We start from the raw sequence: 25,826 nt of genomic DNA, 5'->3' as shown, positions 1-25,826 counted from the left end.
GTCTCAAGACCCTCGGGGTCACAGAAAGACCGGGGTTGCCTGAGTGCGGCAGAGCTCCCAGGTATCGGAGAGGGAAGTCGGCTGCAGAGACGGAGCCGAGGAGTGGGCTCTCAGCTTGGGGTTGTCATAAACCGTGATCCCGGCACAGTCAGGCCACTGCTCCTCCAGCAGGGACCCAACAAGCGGCAGATCCGGGGAGGCTCCCCTTCCTCCCCCGGGAGGAGCGGCACTGGAGTGCACCACAGGGATCTGCTGGGTTTGGAGACTCCACACCGAGTCGGGTGCCAGAGATAGAAACACTGGGTCACAGGCCGGGTGAGCACGGAGTGCGGCCGGAGACCAGGGAGACGGGAGTGACTGACGGCTTTTCTCTGGGGGCTCACTGAGGAGAGGGGCCCCAAGTTCTCGGCTCCTCCCGGGCGGAGATTGGGAGGCCGCCATTTTCACTCTCGGCCTCCAAAGCTGTAAGGAAGACTTGCAGGGACAAAAGTTCCCGAGAGCAAACCAAGCAGATTACTTAGCCCTGACCGGGAAAGGGCGGGGCAATTTCACCTCCTGCAAAGACATCTGGGAACCACGGCAACAGGCCCTTCCCCCAGAAGATCAGGGAGAACAGCCAGCCAAGACCAAGTTTACCGATCAATGAGAACAGCAGAACTTCAGCACTAGGGGAATAATGCACATAGAATCCATGGCTTTTTTACCATGATTCTTTAGTCTTTCAAAGTTAATTTTTTTTAAACTGTCGTTTTTTTTGAATTTTTCTTTTTCCCTTTTCAACCAACATCTTATCAATCCCTTTTTTAAAAAACATTTTTATTTTTCATTTTTAGAGTCATATTCTATCCCTTCATAGTAGTTACCCTTATTTTTGGCAATATATATATAAGTTGTTCTCTCTTTAAAAATTTTGAGAGAGTTTCTTCTAACAGATCAAAATATACCCTAAATCTCTAGTGTATGGTTTTGTTCTACTCTCCTGCCTGATCACATTCTCTCCCTTTTTTTTTCTTTTCTTTTTAAATCCTCTTCTTTCTTTTTTCAAACAACTTCTTACCAATTCCTTTTATAAAAATTTTTATAATTTTCATCTTTACAGTCATATTCCATCCCTTCATCATATCAACCCTTATTTTTGTACATATATAAGTTTTTCTTTCTTTAAAATTTTGGGAGGCACTTCCTTCTAAAAGACCAAAATACACCCAAAATCTAGTGTGTGGCACTGATCTATGCACCAGCCTGATCATATATGATCATATTCTGGTTTTTTTTGTTTTGTTCTGTTTTTGTTTGTTTTTATCTTTTTCTTTTTCTCTTTTTTTTCTTTTTCTTTTTTCTTTCTTTCCCCTTCTTTTCCCCCAGCTTCAGGTCTTTACTGATTTGTTTAGAGTATATTTTCTGGGGACGTTGTTACCCTGTTAGCATTTTGTTCTCTCATTCACCTATTCTCCTCTGGACAAAATGACAAGACGGAAAAAATCACCTCAACAAAAAAAACAAGAGGTAGTACCGACTGCCAGGGACCTACTCAATACGGACATTAGTACGATGTCGGATCTAGAGTTCAGAATCATCACTTTAAAGATACTAGCTGGGCTTGAAAAAAGCATGGAAGTTATTAGAGAAACCCTTTCTGGAGAAATAAAAGAACTAAAATCTAACCAAGTAGATATCAAAAAGGCTATTAATGAGGTGCAATCAAAAATGGGGGCGCTAACTGCTAGGATAAATGAGGCAGAAGAGAGAATCAGTGATATACAAGACCAAATGATGGAAAATAAAGAAGCTGAGAAAAAGAGAGATAAGCAACTACTGGATCACGAGAGCAGAATTCGAGAGATAAGCGATACCATAAGACGAAACAACATTAGAATAATTGGGATCCCAGAAGAAGAAGAAAGAGAGAGAGGGGCAGAAGGTATAGTGGAGCAAACTGTAGCAGAGAACTTCCCTAATCTGGGGAAGGAAACAGGCATCAAAATCCAGGAAGCACAGAGAACCCCTCTCGAAATCAATAAAGATACGTCAACATCCCGACATCTAATAGTAAAACTTACAAGTCTCAGAGACAAAGAGAAAATCCTGAAAGCAGCTCGGGATAAGAGATATGTAACCTAAAATGGTACGAACATTAGACTGGCAACAGAACTACCCACAGAGACCTGGCTGGCCAGAAAGGACTGGCATGATTTATTCAGAGCACTAAATGAGAAAAATATGCAGCCAAGAATACTATATCCAGCTAGGCTGTCACTGAAAATAGAAGGAGAGATAAAAAGCTTCCAGGACAAACAAAAACTAAAGGAATTTGCAAACACGAAACCAGCCCTACAAGAAATCTTGAAAGGGGTCCTCTAAGCAAAGAGAGAGCCTAAATGCAACATAGACCAGAAAGGAACACAGACAATATACAGTAACAGTCACCTTACAGGCAATACAATGGCACTAAATTCATACCTTTCAATAGTTACCCTGAATGTAAATGGGCTAAATGCCCCAATCAAAAGACACAGGCTATCAGATTGGATAAAAAAACAAGACCCATTGATATGCTGTCTGCAAGAGACTCATTTTAGACCCAAAGACACCTCCAGATTTAAAGTGAGGGGGTGGAAAACCATTTACCATGCTAATGGACACCAAAAGAAAGCTGGGATGGCAATCCTTATATCAGACAAATTAGATTTTAAACCAAAGACTGTAATAAGAGATGAGGAAGGACACTATATCCTACTTAAAGGGTCTATCCAACAAGAAGATCTAACAATTGTAAATATCTATGCCCCTAACATGGGAGCAGCCAATTATATAAGGCAATTAATAACAAAAGCAAAGAAACACATTGACAACAATACAATAATAGTGGAGGACTTTAACACCCCCCTCACTGAAATGGACAGATCATCTAAGCAAAAGATCAACAAGGAAAGAAAGACTTTAAATGACACACTGGACCAAATGGACTTCACAGACATCCCAAAGCAACGGAATATACATGCTTCTCTAATGCCCATGGAACATTCTCCAGAATAGATCACATCCTAGGTCATAAATCAGGTCTCAACCGGTACCAAAAAATTGGGATCATTCCCTGCCTATTTTCAGACCACAATGCTTTGAAACTAGAACTCAATCACAAGAGGAAAGTCGGAAAGAACTCAAATACATGGAGGCTAAAGAGCATCCTACTAAAGAATGAATGGGTCAACCAGGAAATGAAAGAAGAATTAAAAAAATTCATGGAAACCAATGAAAATGAAAACACAACTGTTCAAAATCTTTGGGATGCAGCAAAGGCAGTCCTAAGAGGAAAGTATATAGCAATACAAGCCTTTCTCAAGAAACAAGAAAGGTCTCAAATACACAACCTAACCCTACACCTAAAGGAGCTAGAGAAAGAACAGCAAATAAAGCCTAAACCCAGCAGGAGAAGAGAAATAATAAAGATCAGAGCAGAAATCAATGAAATAGAAACCAAAAGAACAATAGAACAGATCAACGAAACTAGGAGCTGGTTCTTTGAAAGAATTAACAAGATTGATAAACCCCTGGCCAGACTTATCAAAGAGAAAAGAGAAATGACCCAAATCAACAAAATCATGAATGAAAGAGGAGAGATCACAACCAACACCAAAGAAATACACAATTATAAGAACATATTATGAGCAACTCTATGCCAGCAAATTAGATAACCTGGAAGAAATGGATGCCTTCCTAGAGATGTATCAACTACCAAAACTGAACCAGGAAGAAATAGAAAACCTGAACAGACCTATAACCACTAAGGAAATTGAAGCAGTCATCAAAAATCTCCCAACAAACAAAAGCCCAGGGCCAGATGGCTTCCCAGGGGAATTCTACCAAACATTTCAAGAAGAATTAATACCTATTCTTCTGAAACTGTTCCAAAAAATAGAAATGGAAGGAAAAGTTCCAAACTCGTTTTATGGGGCCACCATTACCTTGATCCCCAAACCAGACAAAGACCCCATCAAAAAGGAGAATTACAGACCAATATCCCTGATGAACATGGATGCAAAAATTCTCACCAAAATACTAGCCAATAGGATCCAACAGTCCATTAAAAGGATTATGCACGAACCAAGTGGGATTTATCCCTGGGCTGCAAGGTTGGTTCAACATCCGCAAATCAATCAACGTGATACAATACATTAACAAAAGAAAGAACAAGAATCATATGATCCTCTCAACAGATGCAGAAAAAGCCTGTGACAAAGTACAGCATCCTTTCTTGATCAAAACTCTTCAGAGTATAGGGATAGAGGGTACATACCTCAATATCATAAAAGCCATCTATGAAAAACCTACAGCGAATATCAGTCTCAATGGGGAAAAACTGAGAGCTCTCCCCCTAAGGTCAGGAACACGGCAGGGATGTCCACTATCACCACTGCTATTCAACATAGTATTGGAAGTCCTAGCCACAGCAATCAGACAACAAAAAGAAATAAAAGGCATCTGAATCGGCAAAGAAGAAGTCAAACTCTCACTCTTTGCAGATGATACGATACTTTATGTGGAAAACCCAAAAGACTCCACCTCAAAACTGCTAGAACTCATACAGGAATTCAGTCAAGTGGCAGGATATAAAATCAATGCACAGAAATCAGTGGCATTCCTCTACACCAACAACAAGACAGAAGAAAGAGAAATTAAGGAGTCGATCCCATTTACAATTGCACCCAAAACCATAAGATACCTAGGAAGAAATCTAACCAAAGAGGCAAAGAATATGTACTCAGAAAACTATAAAATACTCATGAAAGAAATTGAGGAAGACACAAAGAAATGGAAAAAGGTTGCATGCTCATGGATTGGAAGAACAAATATTGTGAAGATGTCAATGCTACCTAGAGCAATCTACACATTCCCTGCAATCCCCATCAAAACACCATCCACTTTTTTTCAAAGAAATGGAACAAATATTCCTAAAATTTGTATGGAACCAGAAAAGACCCCGAATAGCCAGAGGAATGTTGAAAAAGAAAAGCAAAGCTGGCAGCATCACCATTCTGGACTTCAAGCTCTATTACAAAGCTGTCATCATCAAGACAGCATGGTACTGGCACAAAAACAGACACAGAGATCAATGGAACAGAATAGAGAGCCCAGAAACAGACCCTCAACTCTATGGTCAACTAATCTTCGACAAAGCAGGAAAGAATGTCCAATGGAAAAAAGACAGTCTCTTCAACAAATGGTGTTGGGAAAATTGGACAGCCACATGCAGAAGAATGAAACTGGACCATTTCCTTACACCACACACAAAAATAGACTCAAAATGGGTGAAAGACCTAAATGTGAGACAGGAGTCCATCAAAATCCTAAAGGAGAACACAGGCAGCAACCTCTTCGACCTCAGCCGCAGCAACTTCTTCCTAGAAACATCGCCAAAGGCAAGGGAAGCAAGGGCAAAATTGAACTATTGGGACTTCATCAAGATAAAAAGCTTTTGCACAGCAAAAGAAACAGTCAACAAAACCAAAAGACAACCGACAGAATGGGAGAAGATATTTGCAAATGACATATCAGATAAAGGGCTGGTATCCAAAATCCATAAAGAAATTATCAAACTCAACACCCAAAGAACAAAGAATCCAATCAAGAAATGGGCAGAAGACATGAACAGACATTTCTGCAAAGAAGACATCCAAATGGCCAACAGACACATGAAAAAGTGCTCAATATCGCTCGGCATCAGGGAAATCCAAATCAAAACCTCAATGAGATACCACCTCACACCAGTCAGAATGGCTAAAATTAACAAGTCAGGAAACGACAGATGTTGGCAGGGATGCGGAGAAAGGGGAACCCTCCTACACTGTTGGTGGGAATGCAAGCTGGTGCAACCACTCTGGAAAACAGTATGGAGGTTCCTCAAAAAGGTGAAAATAGCACTACCATACGATCCAGCAATTGCACTACTGGGTATTTACCCCAAAGATACAAATGTAGAGATCTGAAGGCGTACGTGCACCCCAATGTTTATAGCAGCAATGTCCACAATAGCCAAACTGTGGAAAGAGCCAAGATGTCCATCGACAGATGAATGGATAAAGAAGATGTGGTATAGGGGCGCCTGGGTGGCTCAGTTGGTTAAGCGACTGCCTTCGGCTCAGGTCATGATCCTGAAGTCCCAGGATCGAGTTCCATGTCGGGCTCCCTGCTCGGTGGGGAGTCTGCTTCTCCCTCTGACCCTTTCCCCTCTCATGCTCTCTCTCACTCTCTCTCTTCAATAAATAAATAAAATCTTTAAAAAAAAAAAGAAGATGTGGTATATATATATAATGGAATATTATGCAGCCATCAAAAGGAATGAGATCTTGCCATTTGCAACAACGTGGATGGAATTGGAGGGTGTTATGCTGATCAAAATAAGTCAATCAGAGAAAGACATGTATCATATCACCTCACTGATATGAGGAATTCTTAATCTCAGGAAACAAACTGAGGGTTGCTGGAGTGGGGGTGGGTGGTAGGGACGGGGTGGCTGGCTGATAGACACTGGGGAGGGTATGTGCTATGGTGAGCGCTGTGAATTGTGCAAGACTGTTGAATCACAGATCTGTACCTCTGAAACAAATAATGCAATATATGTTAAGAAAAAAAAAAAGAAGAAGAAGAAGAATATAGCAGGAGGGGAAGAATGAAAGGGGGAAAATCGGAGGGGGAGACGAACCATGAGAGGATGGACTCTGAAAAACAAACTGAGGGTTCTAGAGGGGAGGGGGGTGGGAGGATGGGTTAGCCTGGTGATGGGTATTAAAGAGGGCACGTTCTGCATGGAGCACCGGGTGTTATGCACAAACAATGAATCAGGGAACACTACATCAAAAACTAATGACGTAATGTATGGTGATTAACATAATAAAAATTTAAAAAAAAATTGTTTCTATGTAGGAAAAACAAACACACACATAGGAATACCCCTCCAAAGACATTAAAAAAGAGCATTCGAGTAAAAACAAGTATGAATCCCTTTCCAACTTTCACTGGCTTTTCTCACAGTTACAACAAATGTTAACGGATCTAGATTAACAGGCAGTAACCTGGAAAAAAAAACCATCAGAACTGGGTAGTATCTTTGAGCTTCTTAAGGGAAGGAGAAGCCAAAAGAAATGCACTATCATAGCAGAATCATTCCCCTCAACCCTTAATACCAACTAGTTAACACGCATAAACTGTATGCAAGATCTCCTTTTATAAAAACCTTCGCATGTTCTTGACTAAATGACTACAAGGTCAAACAACCATATGTGATGTATAAACCTTAAATGGATCCTGGATGGTGAAAAAAGTATCAAAATATCAGCTACAAAAAGCAATTGTGAGACAATAAGGAAATTTGAATATGTAATAGACATTTGATGATGTAATTTTGTTAATTTTCTCAGATGTGATAATGGTATTGTGGTTTTTAGGAGAAAGTCCTTATTCTTTGGTATTTAGCAGGGAACAGTAACACATGCAACTTACTTCAAATGTTTTAGATTAAAAAGTATACAGAGAGAAAAAAAATAAAGTAACAGGCAAAATGTCAATTATTGGATCCATGTAGAGAGTATACGAGTGATTACTATACTTCTAAAAAATTCTTTATGTGTGAAATTTTTCGAAAAAGTTCAAAGTTGGTGGAAAGCAACCATCCCAGGCAATGTGAAACTTAAACTTGGGTAATATATGAAAAGACCTGGTGATTCTTAAACTAAGTTTTTCTTTGTAGCAGTTTCCTGCTGATTTCTTAAGAGTTCAAATAATACTGGGCGCCTGGGTGGCTCAGATCATGATCCCAGAGTCCTGGGATCGAGCCCCGCATCGGGTTCCCTGCTCAAGTGGGGAGCCTGCTTCTCCCTCTCCCCCTGCCATTCTCTCCACTTGTGCTCTCTGGCTCTCTCTGTCAAATAAATAAATAAAATCTTAAAAAAAAAAAAAAAGAGTTCAAATAATACTCTTTGAATCTGGGTGTTTTAAAATTCTTTCGTGTAGCTAAAGACAAGAATTCGCTAAAGCTTCTCTTTTTACACACAGAAACACAGCCGTGCTGGTCCAAGTGAGTTTCCTAAAAAATATTTTGGAGCAGTAGTTCTAACCAGCAGATCTTAACATTTTTTAGAATCTTGACCTTTTGGAGAAACTCATGAAAGCTATGAAGCTTCTCCCCCAGAATGCACACAGACCGCAAATTCTGTATACAATTTCTGGTTCCACAGATCGCTTCTGAAGCCTGTGCATGAGGCAAGGAACCTTTGCTTACCCTTTTCTGAGTGAGCTGCTGAGAATACTAAAGATGAATAAGGTCGTTTGGCGCGTAAAATTTAAATGAGTTGAAACAGCTCTTTCGCAGACGTAAAAGTTCTGCTTTATGTGAAAGGCAGACATATAGAAGTTTTTGGGTTTTTGTTTTGTTTTGTTTCTATTTTTTAAGTGTAAAGCCAAATACGGCATTCACAGCTTGTGCTCCTCTGGCGGCTGTTAAATTGGCAGAAACCCAGTTTTCAAAGAACAAAATGTCTTCCTACGTGCCAAACGCAGTGCCGATACATCTCTTCCCGGTATCTAGTCTATACCAGCAGCAGCCGACTCCAGGCGCTTCGCTTCTCCTTGTACCCGCTCGAAAGAAGCGGACAGTTCCAACCTCAGAGCCCCAAATCCCAGGAAAGGATTATGGGTGTTGTAGTGCTCTGCATACACGCACCAGGTGGTTAGAGTGAGTTGCAGAGACTACGAAAGAATCCCATTGCTTAGCATACGGAAGGTCAATCCTTGATACCCTAAGCAACGAAGTAAAACAACGCTGACCGAGTCGGAAGACGATCCTCGAACTACGTGTCCCAGTGTGCTTTGCGCCCCCGAGCGGGCAGTGCGGCCACTGCGCCTGCGCCCGCCCAGCCGGTTACTTGCGTCGGGGAGGCTGCAATACCCACTGGTGCCGGCAAGGTAGAGACCAAAGCTGAGGGTCAACCGCCGCCGCAGCGGAGGAGCAAGGGAAGGATGTGGGTTTTTGGTTATGGGTCTCTGATCTGGAAGGTGGACTTCCCTTATCAGGACAAGATGGTCGGATACATCACAGGCTACAACAGGCGCTTCTGGCAGGGAAGCACCGACCATCGCGGGGTCCCCGGCAAGGTGAGGCGCCAACCAGTACCCCCACCCTTACTGCCCTGGAGCGCCGCTCCCCAACTCCCCGCCCAGCTTTGCTGGACCTACACCCCAACCTTTCTAAGGGTGTAGTTTCCTCGGCCACCTGCCCCCTACCTCTCTCCCCAACCAAGGGCACTCCTTCCGAAGCCACTTGAGATGCGGGTGGTTAGTTTCTTAAGGAAGCAAGAAACGTGGGCACAAGCACACAAGCTCGCACAAGGCTGACGTGCTGGGAGGGGGCCCCATCTCTTGGCAACCTCTGCCAAAAAAAAAAAAAAAAAAACAGGCGGGAAGATCAATCTTCGTGTCACCACGGAGTTGAAATACCAAAATCAACTTGCACATTCAACTTTTTATCAGTTAAAATTGTTGGCATTTGTGCATTCTGGCAGACTTTCATTGGTTTCAGTTTAAACGAGCATGTTATTTCTGAGGTTTCTTTGTATCTTTCCAAGGGTTTTATTTTATGACACCTAAGGTCAAAGAAGAACTATTTTCCAAAATTATCTCCGGTTATTAAGGAGCTTACTTTGATCACTTACTTTGGTTGTCAGGTACGGCAAAGTTAAATGAGTTCCTGGTTTGTTACTTGAGTAACACAGTACCACTGTATTACTGTATCCAACATTATTTTAATATTTCCCCATGTTTCTCCTCTAAATTATGAATGTGAAATGGAAGTTCTTTGATCCATTTTTCAGTCATACAAAGACATTCATCCCAAAATACGTGTACAGAGAACTAGTAGCAGCTCACTGCTTATGCAAATCAGCCTTGTATTGGCTTCAAAACAACCAATCCACAAAGAAGACTAAGTTTTGGGTAACAATTTGGATATCATAAATACGTGTTTTAGTTAATCTCCTAACTTTTGGAAGGGTACAAAATTTTTTATTGTTTATATGTTCTTTAAAGTACTCAGAGTTACATGAGTTTGATTACTGTTTTTAACACTATTTTTTTTTTAAAGATTTTATTTATATGAGAGAGAGAGAGAGAGCACAAGAGGGGGGAGAGTCAGAAGGAGAAGCAGACTCCCTGCTAAGCAGGGAGCCCGATGTGGGACTCGATCCCTAGACTCCAGGATCATGACCTGAACCGAAGGCAGTCGCTTAACCAACTGAGCCAACCCAGGCGCCCTTGATTACTGTTTTTTAAAAAGAAATTAATATTGGCCCCAAAACACAATATTTAAAATGCTAGAATCTGGCTTTAAGGTAGGCAGATGACTTGAAAACAGGGGAGTAACTTAGGGGAAATGCACATTGGTAAGATAACAGAAACTTAATGGCAAAAATTTCTTCAAGAATATTATAAACAGGGGCACCTGGCTGGCTCAATCCGTAGACCATGCAAGTCTTGATTTTGCAGTTGTAAACTTGAGCCCCACATTGGGTGTAGAGATTACTTAAAAATAAAATCTTTTTTATTTTTATTTTATTTTATTTTTAAAAAAGAATGTTATAAAATAATATTTAAGACTTCAAAGAATTAAGTAAAATGAAACTTGTTAATAAAATAAAACTAAGTGAAGTAAAATGCCTTTTGAGTTGTCAGATATGGACACTTAAAATTTCTATTAAGAGAAAAGCCTTAACCCAGCCTCCAAATTTTAATGACCAAGTGTTAAATGCTTACAAATATGGTTTTGTTTTTTGGTTATTTTGTTTTGTTTTTAGAGAGAGAAAGAGCATTTGCACACGAATGGGGGGGGTGTGGATAGGGGCAGAGGGAGAGGGAGAGAGAGTCTCATGCATGCAGGCTACATGTCCAGCACAGAGCCTGATGAGGAGGCTTGATCTCACCACCCTGAGATCATGACCTGAGCCGTAATCAAGAGTCCTACGCTTAACCGACTGAGCCACCCTGGAGCCCCATAAATATGGTTTTAATAGCATATTTTACTACTCTAGTTTTTGGGGTTTTTTTTTTAAGATTTTGATTGTTTATTTGAGAGAGAGAGAGAGAGCACGAGCAGGGGTCAAGAGGGAGAGGGAGAAGCAGACTCGACATGGGGCTTGCTCCCAAGACCCTGGGATCATGACCTGAGCTGAAGGCAGACGCTGAGCCACCCAGGTGCCCCTCTACTCTAGTTTCAATCAAAATGTATGATGTGTTTGTTATATAGCACATTGAGATATGTACACTGTTGGACTAGAACAACAAGAAGTTGTCAAGTAAATGCAACAGCCATGATTCTTTAAAAGAAGAAAGGAGCTATAAAAGCCAGTATTTTTTTACTTACATTTACTAAAATATAGGGCAGGTAAAGTAGGAGCCAGGGAGACTGCTATAGTTTTACACCTACTTTTATTTAAAGGATCCATCATAGCAAATTAAAGGAAAGTCTAAGTAACAAACGTTTTCTAAGTATACTGTTCTGTTGTGGCTCAGTCATTGGGCGTCTGCCTTCGGCTCAGGTCATGATCTCAGGGTCCTGGGATGGAGCCCCGCATCGGGCTCTCTGCTCAACAGGTAGCCTGCTTCTCCCTCTCCTACTCCCCCTGCTTGTGTTCCCTCTCCTGCTGTCTCTCTCTCTGTCAAATAAATAAAATCTTAAAAAAAAAAAAAAAATGGAAAGAACATTATTTACTTAACATTTTTTATTATAGTGGATCACCAGCTTTATATAAATCTTAACTGTCAAACAAGAATACAAAAGGCTACAGAGATATCCAGCAAATTAGAAGAATGACATGGATGTTTTATAGGACTATGTTTTTTACAGCAACATATGCTCCTAGTAAGTTAGTCATCTTTACATATGAAATGTGATATTATTAAACAAATGTTAGGCTCATTTCCACATACTGCAATGTGACATTTGTGAAAAAATACCAAACCTACTTGCTTTATTCAATTATGCTTTCTTTTTAGCTTCATTAAACTTTAATTTCTTCCTAAGTTTTATTAAGCATCTCATTTATATATAACAAAGCTAGCAGCATCTCACCAAATTAAGGATTCATTTAAATGTGAACATTGTTTTCACAGCAGAGAAAATATATTTCAACTTCAGAAAGGAACATTTTAACACAAGAGATAATCATGAACATTTACTAAATCTCTAACTGTTCTAGATCTAGATCTAGATCTAAATTTTCTGGATCTAGAAAAATTACTCATTACTCAAAGCACCCATAATGCCCCATATTTCACGATATCCTCCAATACTATTCAGCTTCAAAGACCCCTTCTTTAGTTTCAATCCCCTAAAATAAAGCTTTCATGTGATTTACAGATGTACACTGTTTCTCAATAACATATTTATTTTAGGGACAAAAAGTTTAAGTTTTAGAAAATACTTCCAAGGGGTGCTGGGTGACTCTGTCGGTTGAGTATCTGACTCTTGATTTCAGCTCAGGTCATGACCTCAGGGTTGTGAGATCTGCATGCTAGCTCCCCGCTCAGTGGGGAGTCTGCTTGAGATTCTCCCTCTCCCTCTGCCCCACTCTTGCTCTCTCTCTAAAATAAATCAATCTTTACAAAAGAAAAGAAAATATTTCCAAGTAAATTTATCAGTAGTGCCAAAAGTCCATGTCTGTATCATCTATAAGCAACCACAGGGAGTCCGTTTATTTCCCCTTAAAATGATTCCTTATGTTTCCTGTTTCAACTGCCACCACCTGAAGTCCAGGACCTCCCTCTTTCAACAATTACTACTGAGCACTTACATATACAAGTAGGAGACACCTATGCAAACAACAATACCTGACAAGTGCCATAGGGAAGTGAATAAAAGGAGAAATGAGAGTTTAGAAGGAGCTGCTACAGAGTTGCCTGGGGAGTCAGCCAAGCCTTTATGGACGGAATGGCAGGAGGATATCCCAGAAATATAAAAGGAAGGGCATTCCACACTGAGTACTGGTATATACAAAGATATGAATGTTTGTAAAAGTTACAAATAAATCAGTACAGCTTGAGGGGGAAAGTGGTAAGAAATGAGGTTTGTAGTAAAGTCATGATGGGGAATTTTTATTTTATCCTGTAGAATATTATAACCCTGAAAAATTCAAAGCACAGGAGTGAGTGGCCCAATTTTTGTACTAGAAAGTCATTCCATGGCCAAGAAGAGAACAAACTAGAGGTAAACAAAACTAGAGGGAGGTCCCTAAGGAAGCCACTGAAGGATGCAGAGGAACCAGATACAGAAGAATCAAAAGACAGAGCTACCAAGAATTGATGACTGGGCTGGATATAAGGGGAGACAAGGAAAAGGGGAGTCCAGAACTTGTCACCTGGACCACTAACATTTCTTACTCAAAAGTCTACTTCCTTCCCACTCTAACTTGCATACTATACACTTTACCACTCGGATCTTCCCATACACTTTTATCATACAAGTCATCCATTCCTCAAGTGCTACAGTAGCTCCTATTTCTCCCAAATTTCATTGGCTTCTTATGTTCCATTGTCCCCTAACTTCACCTCCACTCGTTGGCTTTTCAAACTGACTATCCTGTTTCTCCAGTTATCTTTCTGGATCATCTTCTTTATATGTTGGGGCCAACTGCTAAAGTCAGACACTTAGCCTGTGTAGTCTTGCCTCTAGGTCCACACTAGCGGTCCACTCTTGTGAATTATGCCCTTTTGCCAGAATTTTGTCTTTCTTTATGACCACCAAGACTCAGAATTCTTACTGCACTTATACCATACATCTTAGCCCTTAAGTGTTCTCTATTTCACATGTTAAGTTCATGTTCCAGAACTACAATATAAGCTCTTAAAAGCAAGAATCAAGGTTTTATTTTCTCTACAACATAGCTAGGTATTCAGTAAATAGCTCCTAATTCACTTTAAAGTTGAAAGTAATATGGTAATACCTACATATATGTATCCTCATTGTAGCATTTTCTTAAATAGAAAAGTCAAATCTAAATGCCCAACAACACAAAAATGTTTAAATTATAGCTCACTCATGATACAATATTATGCAATTATTAAAATGTATGACAAGACTAACAAGAAAATATAATTAAATAAGAAACATAATCCAAAATCCTATGTTTTCCTTCATTACAAATTGTCTATACAAATATACAAAGACTAGAGGAAACAGAAATGAAGATGACACAAATATCTGAATGATTTATGATCACTATGTGCCAGAACAGTGGGCAAACAAATGTTAAAACAAAAATGTTAAAATGCTTACAATTCAGCATCCTCACTAATGATGCTAACATGTCAATAGATACATAGCCTTTGGCACTAAACAGGAAGTGTACTTTAAAAAAAAAAAAAAAAGCAAATTCTCAGAGAGCTCCAGACCTACAGGATCAGAAACTCTGGGACTGTGGCTAAGTAATATGCTTATCAACCCTCCAGGTAATTTTGATCTACACTAAAGTTTGAGAACCACTTTCCTATTAGAGGAAAGCACTCTGGAAGAGCATGTTTGTTCCCTAATAAAACTATAGGAATCTGACAAGAACTTTTATTTATTATTGCTTCTCCCTTTACCTTTCATTTTAGATGAGCCTTAGTCACAGGTGTGTTTTTTAATATATCAATTTTAAGTCAAGGTAATATAGCTAATATACACAAATTGAAGGGAATCTTTTAGAAAAGATAAGGTATATTTTCTTAGTTAATCCACTTGAAAATTTATCATAAAAAATAAGTGCTAAGAAAGTGTTTAGTATGAACAAATGAAATTACAATATTCCATGTCAACAACAAATTGCTAATGCTCGGTAAGTTGAAAAACTGATTCAGAAAAAAAAAAAAACTTTTTTTTTTTTTTTTACTTTTTTTTAAAACAGCCTGGAAGAGTTGTGACTCTTGTTGAAGATCCTGGGGTATGGTATAATTATTCTTTTGTATAGTCTTTAATCATATAAAATGTTGAGATGTTTCTCAGTTTTAATAATCAATGAAATTCTATCAATAGTCATCACAGACAGTTTGAATACTAGGTCTAGAATTCATCTCTGTATTTGTTGTGTTTCTTTTCAACTGTTGGGAAAAGTTGGAATGCAGACTGCAAAGTAGACAACAAAATAAAACCAAATGGCATGTAGTCTCATTTTCTTTTTTTTTTTTTTTCATTTTTCTTTTCTTATTCAGTTTATTGACTAAGAATTAATGGAGCCAGCCCTCAGACAGCCACTAAGAATCAAATGGAACCCTTAAAACTCTCACATTTGCTAGAAGTCTACAATTCTCAGCAAAAATCCCAGTCAGGAATTATCACTTTATTGCCTAATTTTATTAATAGCACAATAGGTTTTTAAAGAGATCTGGAGCACTAGAAAACATAATTACCTGATAGTCCTCTGTTTTCTTAAATATTTTCAATCATTTCATTGATGTACAGATACAAACTTTTATATTTTGAAGTTAAGGATTTAACTTTGGAAAGAACTTTGATATACAAAGAATAAGCAGCTATCAACAGCAGATGATAATGGTGAAATAGTGAAATGAAATGCTTTCATAATTTGCATTAGGAAAAGCATATATAAAAATGGCTTCAGGGTGCCTGGCTAGCCCCGTTGGTACAGCATTCGACTCTTGATCTCAAGGTCCTGAGTTTAAGCCCCAAGTTGAGAATGGAGCCTACTTAAAAAAAAAAAAAGCTTCAAACTGGTAACTGTAACTCTTAAAGTTAATATACAGTACTTCATTTCTATAGAATGTTGAATTCACTCAAGAAGTTACTTAGCAACCTAAAGTTTAGTCTTTAAAGTTAATAATTAAAGGTTGTGAATAGAGAATCTATACTACAAACTGTAAATCCTGCTTATATCACAGATATTTTATTAATACATACACACACACAAAACCTCTGCAGCCAAAATATACTGTTTTTACTGATACTTTGTGAACAAACTAAATAAAGGAAATCAGCATTTTAAAATTCTTCATTCTGAATAATTTCCTTGCACACTAGGTTACTTACCATTGTTTAAGTTTTTAAATTTTGTCTTTTAACTAGTGGGACTGAAAAAATATCAGGTGTTTATTTGGTCATTAAAAATAGAGTTCTAAAGTTTTAAATCCATAAACACTCACTAATGGTATAGGGAATTGGTTTCCAAACTGCTTCATGGAGTGTTGTAGCCACTGTGAAGCCTACCTGAGGGGCTGTAAGTGGATATAAGTGCTGGGTGCTGGTTGGGAGGGCTTTGATACCCCAACCTGCTTCAGCTAGCATCACTTATCTTTTTTACATATCAGGTGTTCCCTTATTTGCAGAAAGGGTTCTGTGTTTTAAAAGCTCTGTAAAAAAGTAATCAACTACCTAAGGCCATAGCAAATTCATTTTATTTGTTCATTTTTTCGCTGCAGGAACTTTCAAATATCCTTTGTAAGTTACTCCATTCAGAATACTAAATGGCAACCTCTTTTGTTGAGCTGGTACCTCTCAGTGCACTTTAAGTAATGCAAAACTACACTGACCTCTTTTTTTTTTTTTTTTTTTTAAGATTTTATTTATTTATTTGACAGAGAGAGACACAGCAAGAAAGGGAACACAAGCAGGGGGAGTGGGAGAGGGAGAAGCAGGCTTCCCGCCGAGCAGGGAGCTAGATGCGGGCTCCATCCCAGGACTCTGGGATCATGACCTGAGCCAAAGGCAGACACTTAACTGACTGAGCCACCCAGGTGCCCCAAAACTACATTGACTTCTAAGAATATACAAGATACTTTCTTAGAGCACAATATATCTTCACCTATTTTAGCACTGTAAATACTAAATATTGTATTTTCATTTTTCAACAGGGTTGTGTTTGGGGTGTTGCTTATAGACTGCCAGCAGGAAAGGAAGAAGAAGTAAAAGCATACCTTGACTTCAGAGAGAAAGGAGGCTACAGGACCACGACAGTCATCTTTTATCCAAAAGATCCCACAACAAAACCATTCACTGTGTTGCTGTACATTGGAACATGTGATAATCCTAATTATCTTGGTCCTGCACCTCTAGAAGACATTGCTGAACAAATTTTTAATGCAGCTGGTCCAAGTGGAAGAAATACAGAATATCTTTTTGAACTTGCAAATTCAATTAGGAACCTTGTGCCAGAAGATGCAGACGAGCATCTTTTCTCTTTGGAAAAATTAGTAAAGGAACGTTTAGAAGGAAAACAGAACCTCAATTGCTTATAAAGACCTAATCACTGACTTTTCCAAACAAGCAGAGCTTTTAGTCTTCAGAGAAAAGCTATAGCTTCATGCACGCTGGCAATATGATTTGGAAACATGTTTACTTGAAGATCTTATTTATTTTTAATGTTGCAGTCAAGATATGATCAAAATGTGCAGTTTAATTTCATGTATCCTGAAACACATAAATATTTAAAATACTGGGATATAGTTAAAGAAAAAATTTAAGGTTTAATAATATAATGGTTTCCTAACTATATGATATTGAACACTTGCTCATAAGAAGTGAGTTCTTTAGAAAAAAAATACAATGAAGGACTCAGTTCAGAGCTTGTTTTTATCAGAGTAAAAATAATTCTGTTGTTTCATATCACAATACTATTTTGAAGTTGTAGAGAATTAAACCAAAGTCCAGTAAATATAATAAGGTAATACCTTCAATATATTCCTATACGATAATTGTGTAACCATGGTTTAAAATATATAAACTTAAAATAATGTGTAATTAGAAATATATGGTAATTAGACAAGATGTCAACTTTCATTGTGAATTTCCTTGTTCAGGTATTAAATAAGACCCTTTCCAATGTAAGTCAAAAAAACTGGCATTTTTAACATAAAAATTTCCTTGGAATTATAATGTACTCTACCTCCCCTTTTTTGAATAAATGCATTTTACTACATGGAAAAAAACTCATTCAGCTAAAAAGGCACAAATTACATTATACGAATCATGTCCACTAACAATGTGGTATGTCATTCAGTCACTTTGTATCAATCTTATACTGGAACCTAAAGAGAGATGGCCTTTCTGATATTACAAATTAACAGAAACATACATATAATGAAAGTCTGGTATTTGAAATGACCTTTAGAATTGTAAGGGTTTTTTTAAAACTACTAAGGTGGCATTACCTAATCATTTACTACACAGCCTTTTTTTTCCTTCTTATATCTTATCACCAAAACAAAGGTATCCACTTACTACTGTTGATGATTCTACTCAAATAGGAAAGTTACATGTGCATTATTAACTCATGTAGAATTGATCTTAATTCTAATCAAGATAATTTGTGATTATAGGTTCTTTCTCAATAGGACAGTCTCTCTAAAATCTTTTAACATAAAAAGAATTTCAGTATCACGTTAAATTTATTATGAAACTTAATAAAAATCTTCAAACCCCAGCATAACTAGTAATTAATACAGAAAATTTTCACATTAAACAAAGTTGTCCTACAGTAGGAAAAGTAGTCCTTTCCATGTTTTTCTTATTAACACCTAACTTGGTAATTTACTCAGCTATATAACTATTTTAAATAATTTCCCAACATTTTCGATACTAGTTTTCCAGAAGGCATTTCACTTGTCCTATAAAACAAGAAAAGGAGTTAACATGCATTAATGAGTATCTCATAAGGATATGCTAGGCACTTTACACATGGAAGCATTTTCTGGGTAACTTCTCTGAGCTTGTTTCCATAGTACCTTGCACAGCCACACACATATGTTAAGTAGCAGAAATCCAGGTCTCTCTCTTAAACACAAGATCTTTCTACAATATATTTAAAAACCCACCTGAACTTCACCATCTTCACTGTCCACCATCTTTTTTTCAGGAGGTAAACAAAACTAACTGTTTTGTATAATGAAATAGTATGTAGCTTGTTACATTAAGATGTTAGAGTTAATTTTGATAGATGTATATCAATTCCCACAAATATAATGAGCCAATCCAAGATTCACATTCTATAGCGCAGAATCATGTAGGTGAATTCAGAAATACAGCCTTTCATTTTACAAACAAACCTAAGTCCAAAGGAGTTTGGGACACCCCAAAGTGATTCTCCTACCATTTAATATATAATTGTTACACAATATAAAGGGCAAGAGATAACTTTGGGATCCCCATTTATATGTCTTTCTAGGCTTTCAGCTACAAGTTAGACTAGAAAATATGTGACAAATTACATATGGTGTACCATAAACATTTATAGGGAGGACATATTCCAAAGAGCCCAGAAACAGGGATATTTATATTCACTGGGATGGACAGAAACAGGGCTAACATGGAGAAGTTAAACAGTACTTTAATTATTAGAAGCTAGGGTTTGAAACCTCCCAGCTAGAAGGAATCATAACAGGTACCAAGTTACCTAGAGTCTAACTTATTTTTGTTCACAAAACTCTCTCTCTTTACAGCCCTTGGATCTCACTTTGAAAGCATTTTCTCTCATTCTTCCCTAATCACACACACAAAACTCAAGACTCATTCCTCAGAGTACAACTACTAGGTAAGTTTCAAGTTTTAGGAATTTGGAAAAAGTATGAGTGTAAACCCTGCATTGAGAAAAGAAACCTTTAATATAAATCTCTAATGGAGTGGATTTTTTAAAGTAGCTCTTTACACTCCTACTGCAAGCCACTATTAGTTTCCCTTTCCCACTCCCAGGAAAACACAGTCACTCTTTGATCCACCATGAACGAATGGTAAGTACCATCTAGATACCACCTCCATAGATAAAAGGCTACCAGTTAAGGAAACAAAGGTTTGTGATGTCAACTCCGAATATCTGAAAGTATGAATGTGACCCATTTCTTTAAGATGGACTTTAAAAATTTAGCCACTGTCTATAGGATATGCATTTCATCTTAAAAAGGAATTTCTTTTCATTTTCTACTAATAAAATACCTGAAATGTGTATTATTTTACATCTTGAAGGTGCTCGTTTAATTTTAACATTTGTAAAGCATTATGCAATACCTGATGTAATAATATTACCTAGTATTACTTTACATTATATATCCAGAGTATATGGGTTTAGCATCTCTTTGAGATTCATAATGATTACAATCATGCCTATAATTTAAGAACCACATTTGGTCTATTAGAAATTTTTCAAACACTTTATAGTCAACATTTCGTTCCATTATATTAGATTTCTCTTTTCCATGGATACATAGCTTTTAAATTATAACTTTGGAACAATTGTGAATATCAATGCACCATACTCCTATAATTTACCATCCCTGATTCTTTCAAAGTCAGTCAAATGATGGATGCACTTAAAATTCCCTCTCATCACATCATGTTAAAATCTACATATCAAATATTCCAATTATGCTTATCTTTTCTCACCAAAGGATACTGTGACTATATTTTCTATGTATTTATTCAGCTCTCAACAATCTATTTTTATGTATTTCTAAAGCCTTAAAATAAATTCACCCTAAGCATGTATTAGAAACTCAAGGATTAGTGGGATGATTTTTTTTAACCCTGTGGCTACTTTTCAAAGAATTTTAACTTCTCAAGCAACAACTACTAAAATTATTCTTCTGTATGTCAAGATTATATGATGAAAATAAGCTTTATTGAATTTCAGGGTTTTTTTCATTCTTCTTAAGGTTCATTTTCCGTTTCTATAACATATATTCAGCACTAATTTCTTGGTGGTTTCATTTAATTGTACTAAAACTTCTTGTCTTTATAAAAAGTTTGACAACATATATACATACATCCTGTAACTGGAAAAACCACCACTTACCCCTAAAATTTCTTTTATTCTTCCAACTTTACTATCCTTCACAGAATTTTTTCACTACAATGTTCTACTTCTCTAACAACTCCTCTTTTTTTTTTTTTTTTTTTTGACAGAGACAGACACAGCGAGAGAGGCAACACAAGCAGGGGGAGTGGGAGAGGGAGAAGCAGGCTTCCCGCGGAGCAGGAAGCCTGACGCGGGGCTCAATCCCAGGACCCTGGGATCATGACCTGAGCCGAAGGCAGACGCTTAACAACTGAGCCAACCAGGCGCCCCTCTATCAACTCCTCTTAATGCCCTTCCAGTCTACCTTTGCTCTTGCTGTACTCACAGAATCAGTGTAGTCTCCGGTCTCCAATGACTCTTTCCCTGATTTAACCCAAAGATCTTGGTTTCATCCTTTACAACGCTGATGCACCAGACACTAGTAAGCAAATATCTCATTTCACTAAGGCCAAAAGAGCAGAATATTTCACCGTATTTACATCTTAGATTTTTTATCAAATACACAAACTCACCACGTCCTAGGTTTCAGTTACCATCTTCATTGAGAAAATTTCCAATCTTTCTCAAATTCTTTATGACTCTATGTCTTATATGTAAGGTACCTCCAGTTGAGCTACACAAGCACCTGAAACTTAGCATACTAAAAACAGAATTTATCTCTTTCCCCAAGGAGAAAAATTTTGTCCCACATTACCTCCCTACACATGACACACATTAAATGTTGAACAATTGTTAGAACAGAAAATAGAACAAACAGGTTTAAGATACGCATCAATTTGCAAGCTTTTAGAGAAAATGATATTTTCCCAATATACACAAAATTTTAAACTTTATTTTACTAAAAACTCATGTAACATTTCTTTTTCTATATAACATTTCTTAATAACAAGTCAAAGAAAAGTTAGCAGGGAAGCACTGGAACCGATCTGTGATGTGGCTTGAAATATTACATGATGGTAAGACCCATCCTTCAAGTACAAGCTGGAAGATTTCTCAGCTAAAATGGGAACCTTATAATATAGCAAGAGCCAGAGTTTCTTACATCTTCTCCTTACCTCCAATCTCTTTTCTTCTTTCTAATACATTCTCTACTCTGCAATGAGAATTATGTTTCTAAAATATCAAACTAATCTGGTCAATAATCAAAAATGCCTCCCACAGCATACTAAACAAATTTCAAATTCTTTAATCTGGTATTCAACTTTTATAATATGGTGTCAGCATATTTGTCACATTTCACTTCCTACTAATGTACCCCACCTCATGCTCCAGTCACCCCATCCTCCTCATCCATTAAGACCCAGCAAAAATGAGGGACTTGTGATAACGTGTCAAGCAGTAACTATGCACTAAGACTACCAAGATAAAAAGAGTACATTTGGTGGAAAGACATACAACGAAGCAAATCAATGTTATTTAGCATAAAGGCTGTGACAAAAAAATACAAGCAGGATACAGAACAGCAAATTATTAATTCGAACTAATAAGATCAGAGAAAGCCTCATAGAAAAAAATAAACAGTTGTTCATGGATCAAAGAATAATAAACCTTATGTAGCAAATACTATATATACCAAAATCTATTCTGTTGATACATATATTAATCCCCATTTTCTTAGATGATGAAAATGAGAGACAAAAAGAGTTTAAGTTAAACATAGTAACAACTACCATTTACTGAATACTTACAACATACCAAGCACTGTGCTAAACATGAAAAAGGAACAAAATGGAATTAAGGCTCCTAATTGAAAAAAAAAAAAAATTGTGAGAAAAGGCAGCTTTCTCATTTTGTACCTCCACTGGTAAGTTTTAACCTCAATGAGATTCTTTCCTGAAACAGGATAAATTAAAGGGATAAAAAAAATATGATAAAAGAAAAAGGATTCATTTAATTACCCATACCGTACAGTCATAATTTTTTAAATTTCAACAAAAGTATCCTTTGCCCAATTTTCTCAATAGCATTAACTGATTTATTCAACAAATATCTATGAATTATCTACTCTGTATAAGACAAACTAAGGACAGGGGCGCCTGGGTGGCTCAGTTGGTTAAGCAACTGCCTTCGGCTCAGGTCATGATCCTGGAGTCCCTGGATCGAGTCCCGCATCGGGCTCCCTGCTCGGCAGGGAGTCTGCTTCTCCCTCTGACCCTCCCCTCTCTCATGTATTCACTCTCTCTCATTCTCTCTCTCTCAAATAAATAAATAAAATCTTAAAAAAAAAAAAAGACAAACTAAGGACAGTCGTTTTCCTACACTTCCTACCAAAATTCCACTAAAATGCATTCATCCATTCTAGAAGAGAGAAAACAGATGGGATTATTTTGGGATTAGGCAGTGCAGAAAAAACTGCAGTCTAAAACAAACATGAAGAGCCCCACAAGAAGGCTACACCCACGGAGAAGACATTCCTGCCAGCAGAGCCTGGAGAAGTACCAAACCTGGAAATAACAAGAAGAGAAAGCAGGAGGGGTCTGTAGGATTAAAAATAGGAAGATTTAAAATAATTACTTAATTAATTAATAAAATTAGGATGATTAAAAGATGCATATGGAACAGCCCACCCAAACCTCTTACCCCATTCCTTTACACATAGAAAGTCTATCAGCAACAGTATCAGTTTCTAGCTAAAACATGTTTGTTTTTCTTAACAATCTACCCTGAAAGCATTAGAGCATCTTCACACTCCCTAACAAAACCTTCCTTATTTGGACATAGGCTGGAGGGAGAGGAGGGCACAGTTCTTTTCCTACATTTCATCCATGGACCCTAAAGTGAGGCCCAACAATTGATACCATGCTCAAGAATCACTAATTTCTTTTTTTTTAAGGAAGAGCAAAAGCGCAAGAAAAAAGGATGAAAATTAACAGCTGACCTGAAGGAAACACAGCTATTTCTGGAAACGGAAGATAAATGTTTAAAATTTATAAGTGCTATCCTAAAAGAAATTCATGAAGGCACTGCATCCATTAAAAAAAGAGCACCTGCAGGTGTGCCTGGGTGGCTCAGTTAAACGTCTGACTCTTGGTTTCCACCCAGGTCATGATCTTGGAGTCTTGGGATTGAGCCCCGCTTCAGGCTCTGCACTCAACAGGGAGTCAGTCTGCTTGAGATTCTCTCTCTCTCTCTCTCCCCCTGCCTCTCCTCCCACTCATACGCATACACACACTCTCTCTCTAAAATAAATAAATCTTTAAAAGAAAAAAAGAGCAACTGCAGTACACCTGAAACAAATATAACCATATGTTAACTACACTGGAATTGACTGATTGATCCTCCATATTACTTAATTTTTTTTTTCTTTTTGTCCTTTTTCTCAGTTTGGAAGAATCTCTCTAAATGGAATTCCAAGTAGGACAGAGAAAATGGAGAGAGAAATAATAGAAGAAAATTTCCCAGAAGTGAACAAACAGAACTCATGGACTGCCATGAAGGACACATGAGAAAGTATCCACACCTAGAAACACTCTCATAAAATATCATAAAACCAACGATAAAGAAAAAAAGTCTAATAAAATCTTCCAGATAAAAAAGCATATCACTTCGGAAAAAAGAGAACCAGACTGGCATTAGGCTTCTCATCAGATAAATTCTATAGAGGCTAAGAGGCAAAGGAACAATGTCTTCAAAGTCTTGAGCAAAACAAAATGATTTTGAACTATGAATTACATTCCCAAACAATTAAATGAGAAGGCAATATAAGTGCATTTTCAGATATATGAGGCCTGTGAAAATTAAATTTACTGCTTAATATCCTTTCTGGAAATATTATTTGAAATTAGTTATACTCTAACAACGTGGAGAAAAAATCTGAGATAAAGGAGGACATAGAATAACACAAAACAGTAGTCTTGACCCAGAAGAGTGATACAAAGAAACCCCAGAATATAGATATGCTACAGACTTGGAAAGCAACCAGTATATATTAGAAGAAGATGTTTGAGAGTTCAATGTATCTTCAAGAACAAAATCAATTCATTTTAGCAAACAGAGCAGAATTATTAGGAAGCTAATAGGACACCTTAAGTGGCAGAGGATTAATACACTTACCTTCTCTGCAGTTTCAATTACAACTCCGGGCTTTAAAGTGAATAGTACTTGCATAATTATAATATTTAAACAGTTTATAGATTTTCAATATTTAAGAATCAACCTATAAACAGCACAGAAGATCAGAATAAAATCACAGAATGTAGATATTATAAACATGTGGTAATAGTAGATTGCAGAAGTAGTGAAAATGATAATAAAAGCTAACACATATTACATACTTAATATATATGAGGCATTATGCAAAAAAAAAAAAAAAAGGCTTACATGTAATAATTCATTGATAACAAAACGATAGCATTGAGCAGTGGCCAAAAGAATGGGTTCAGTTTCCAGACTGCTTGTAATCTGATATCCAGTTCCACTGCTGATCAGGGTGATGGCCTTTGGCAATTTGCCATAGTACATTAATATATTTATCTCATTTTATGACTTCTGAAATTGAGAGGAGTCTCACACTCGCTGGCATGTCATAAGTTTAACTGACAGCAGTTACTTTCTTTCTTAGTAGTACTAAAAAATAATAGTGAGCCTTAAAATAGATGGCAAAGGGGGATTGTTACAGTTTAAAAGAGACTTTAAGACAACAATCGAATGAAAGGCATGAACTCTGATTGGACACTGAAAGGGAAAAAAGGTAAATAAATTGTAAAAATTGAAATGATAGACATTTTTCCAAGATGCAATGTAGTATACATCTTAGGTTATACAAGAGTCTCCTTTTCTTGGGGCGCCTAGGTGGCTCAGTCGTTAAGTACCTGCCTTCAGTTCAGGTCATGATCCCAGGGTCCTGGGATCGAGCCCCACATTGGGCTCTCTGCTCAGTGGGAAGCCTGCTTCTCCCTCTCCCACTCCCCCTGCTTGTGTTCCTGCACTCGCTATCTCTCTGTCAAATAAATAAATGAAACCTTTAAAATAAAATAAAATACAGGGCGCCTGGGTGGCCCAGTT

At 37.5% G+C, this 25,826-nt stretch overlaps 2 protein-coding genes across 9 annotated transcripts in view; one reads left to right on the top strand and one right to left on the bottom strand.

The window, feature by feature from the left end:
• Positions 1 to 25,826, bottom strand: part of ASB3 (ankyrin repeat and SOCS box containing 3) — a 112,914-nt gene that overhangs the window by 80,323 nt on the left and 6,765 nt on the right. The gene's annotated exons all lie outside the window — the stretch shown is intronic.
• On the top strand, positions 8,942 to 18,086 carry CHAC2 (ChaC glutathione specific gamma-glutamylcyclotransferase 2). 2 transcript variants are annotated; one of them, XM_035001581.1, is made up of 3 exons: positions 8,942 to 9,150; positions 14,931 to 14,966; positions 16,891 to 18,086. In XM_035001581.1, the coding sequence occupies exons 1-3, from the start codon at positions 9,016 to 9,018 to the stop codon at positions 17,272 to 17,274; spliced, it is 555 nt and encodes a 184-aa protein (XP_034857472.1). In that variant the 5' UTR covers positions 8,942 to 9,015; the 3' UTR covers positions 17,275 to 18,086. The 2 variants fall into 2 exon arrangements, with proteins under 2 accessions (XP_034857472.1, XP_034857473.1); XM_035001582.1 differs by lacking the exon at positions 14,931 to 14,966 and having other exon boundaries at positions 9,016 to 9,150.

This window comes from Mirounga leonina, unplaced genomic scaffold (genome assembly GCF_011800145.1).
Source record: "Mirounga leonina isolate KUSES-001 unplaced genomic scaffold, KU_Mleo_1.0 Mir_125, whole genome shotgun sequence".
Classification (NCBI taxonomy): Eukaryota; Metazoa; Chordata; class Mammalia; order Carnivora; family Phocidae; genus Mirounga; species Mirounga leonina.
The sequence above is the reverse complement of the archived record's forward strand: the minus strand, read 5'-3'. Positions and strand labels throughout refer to the sequence as shown.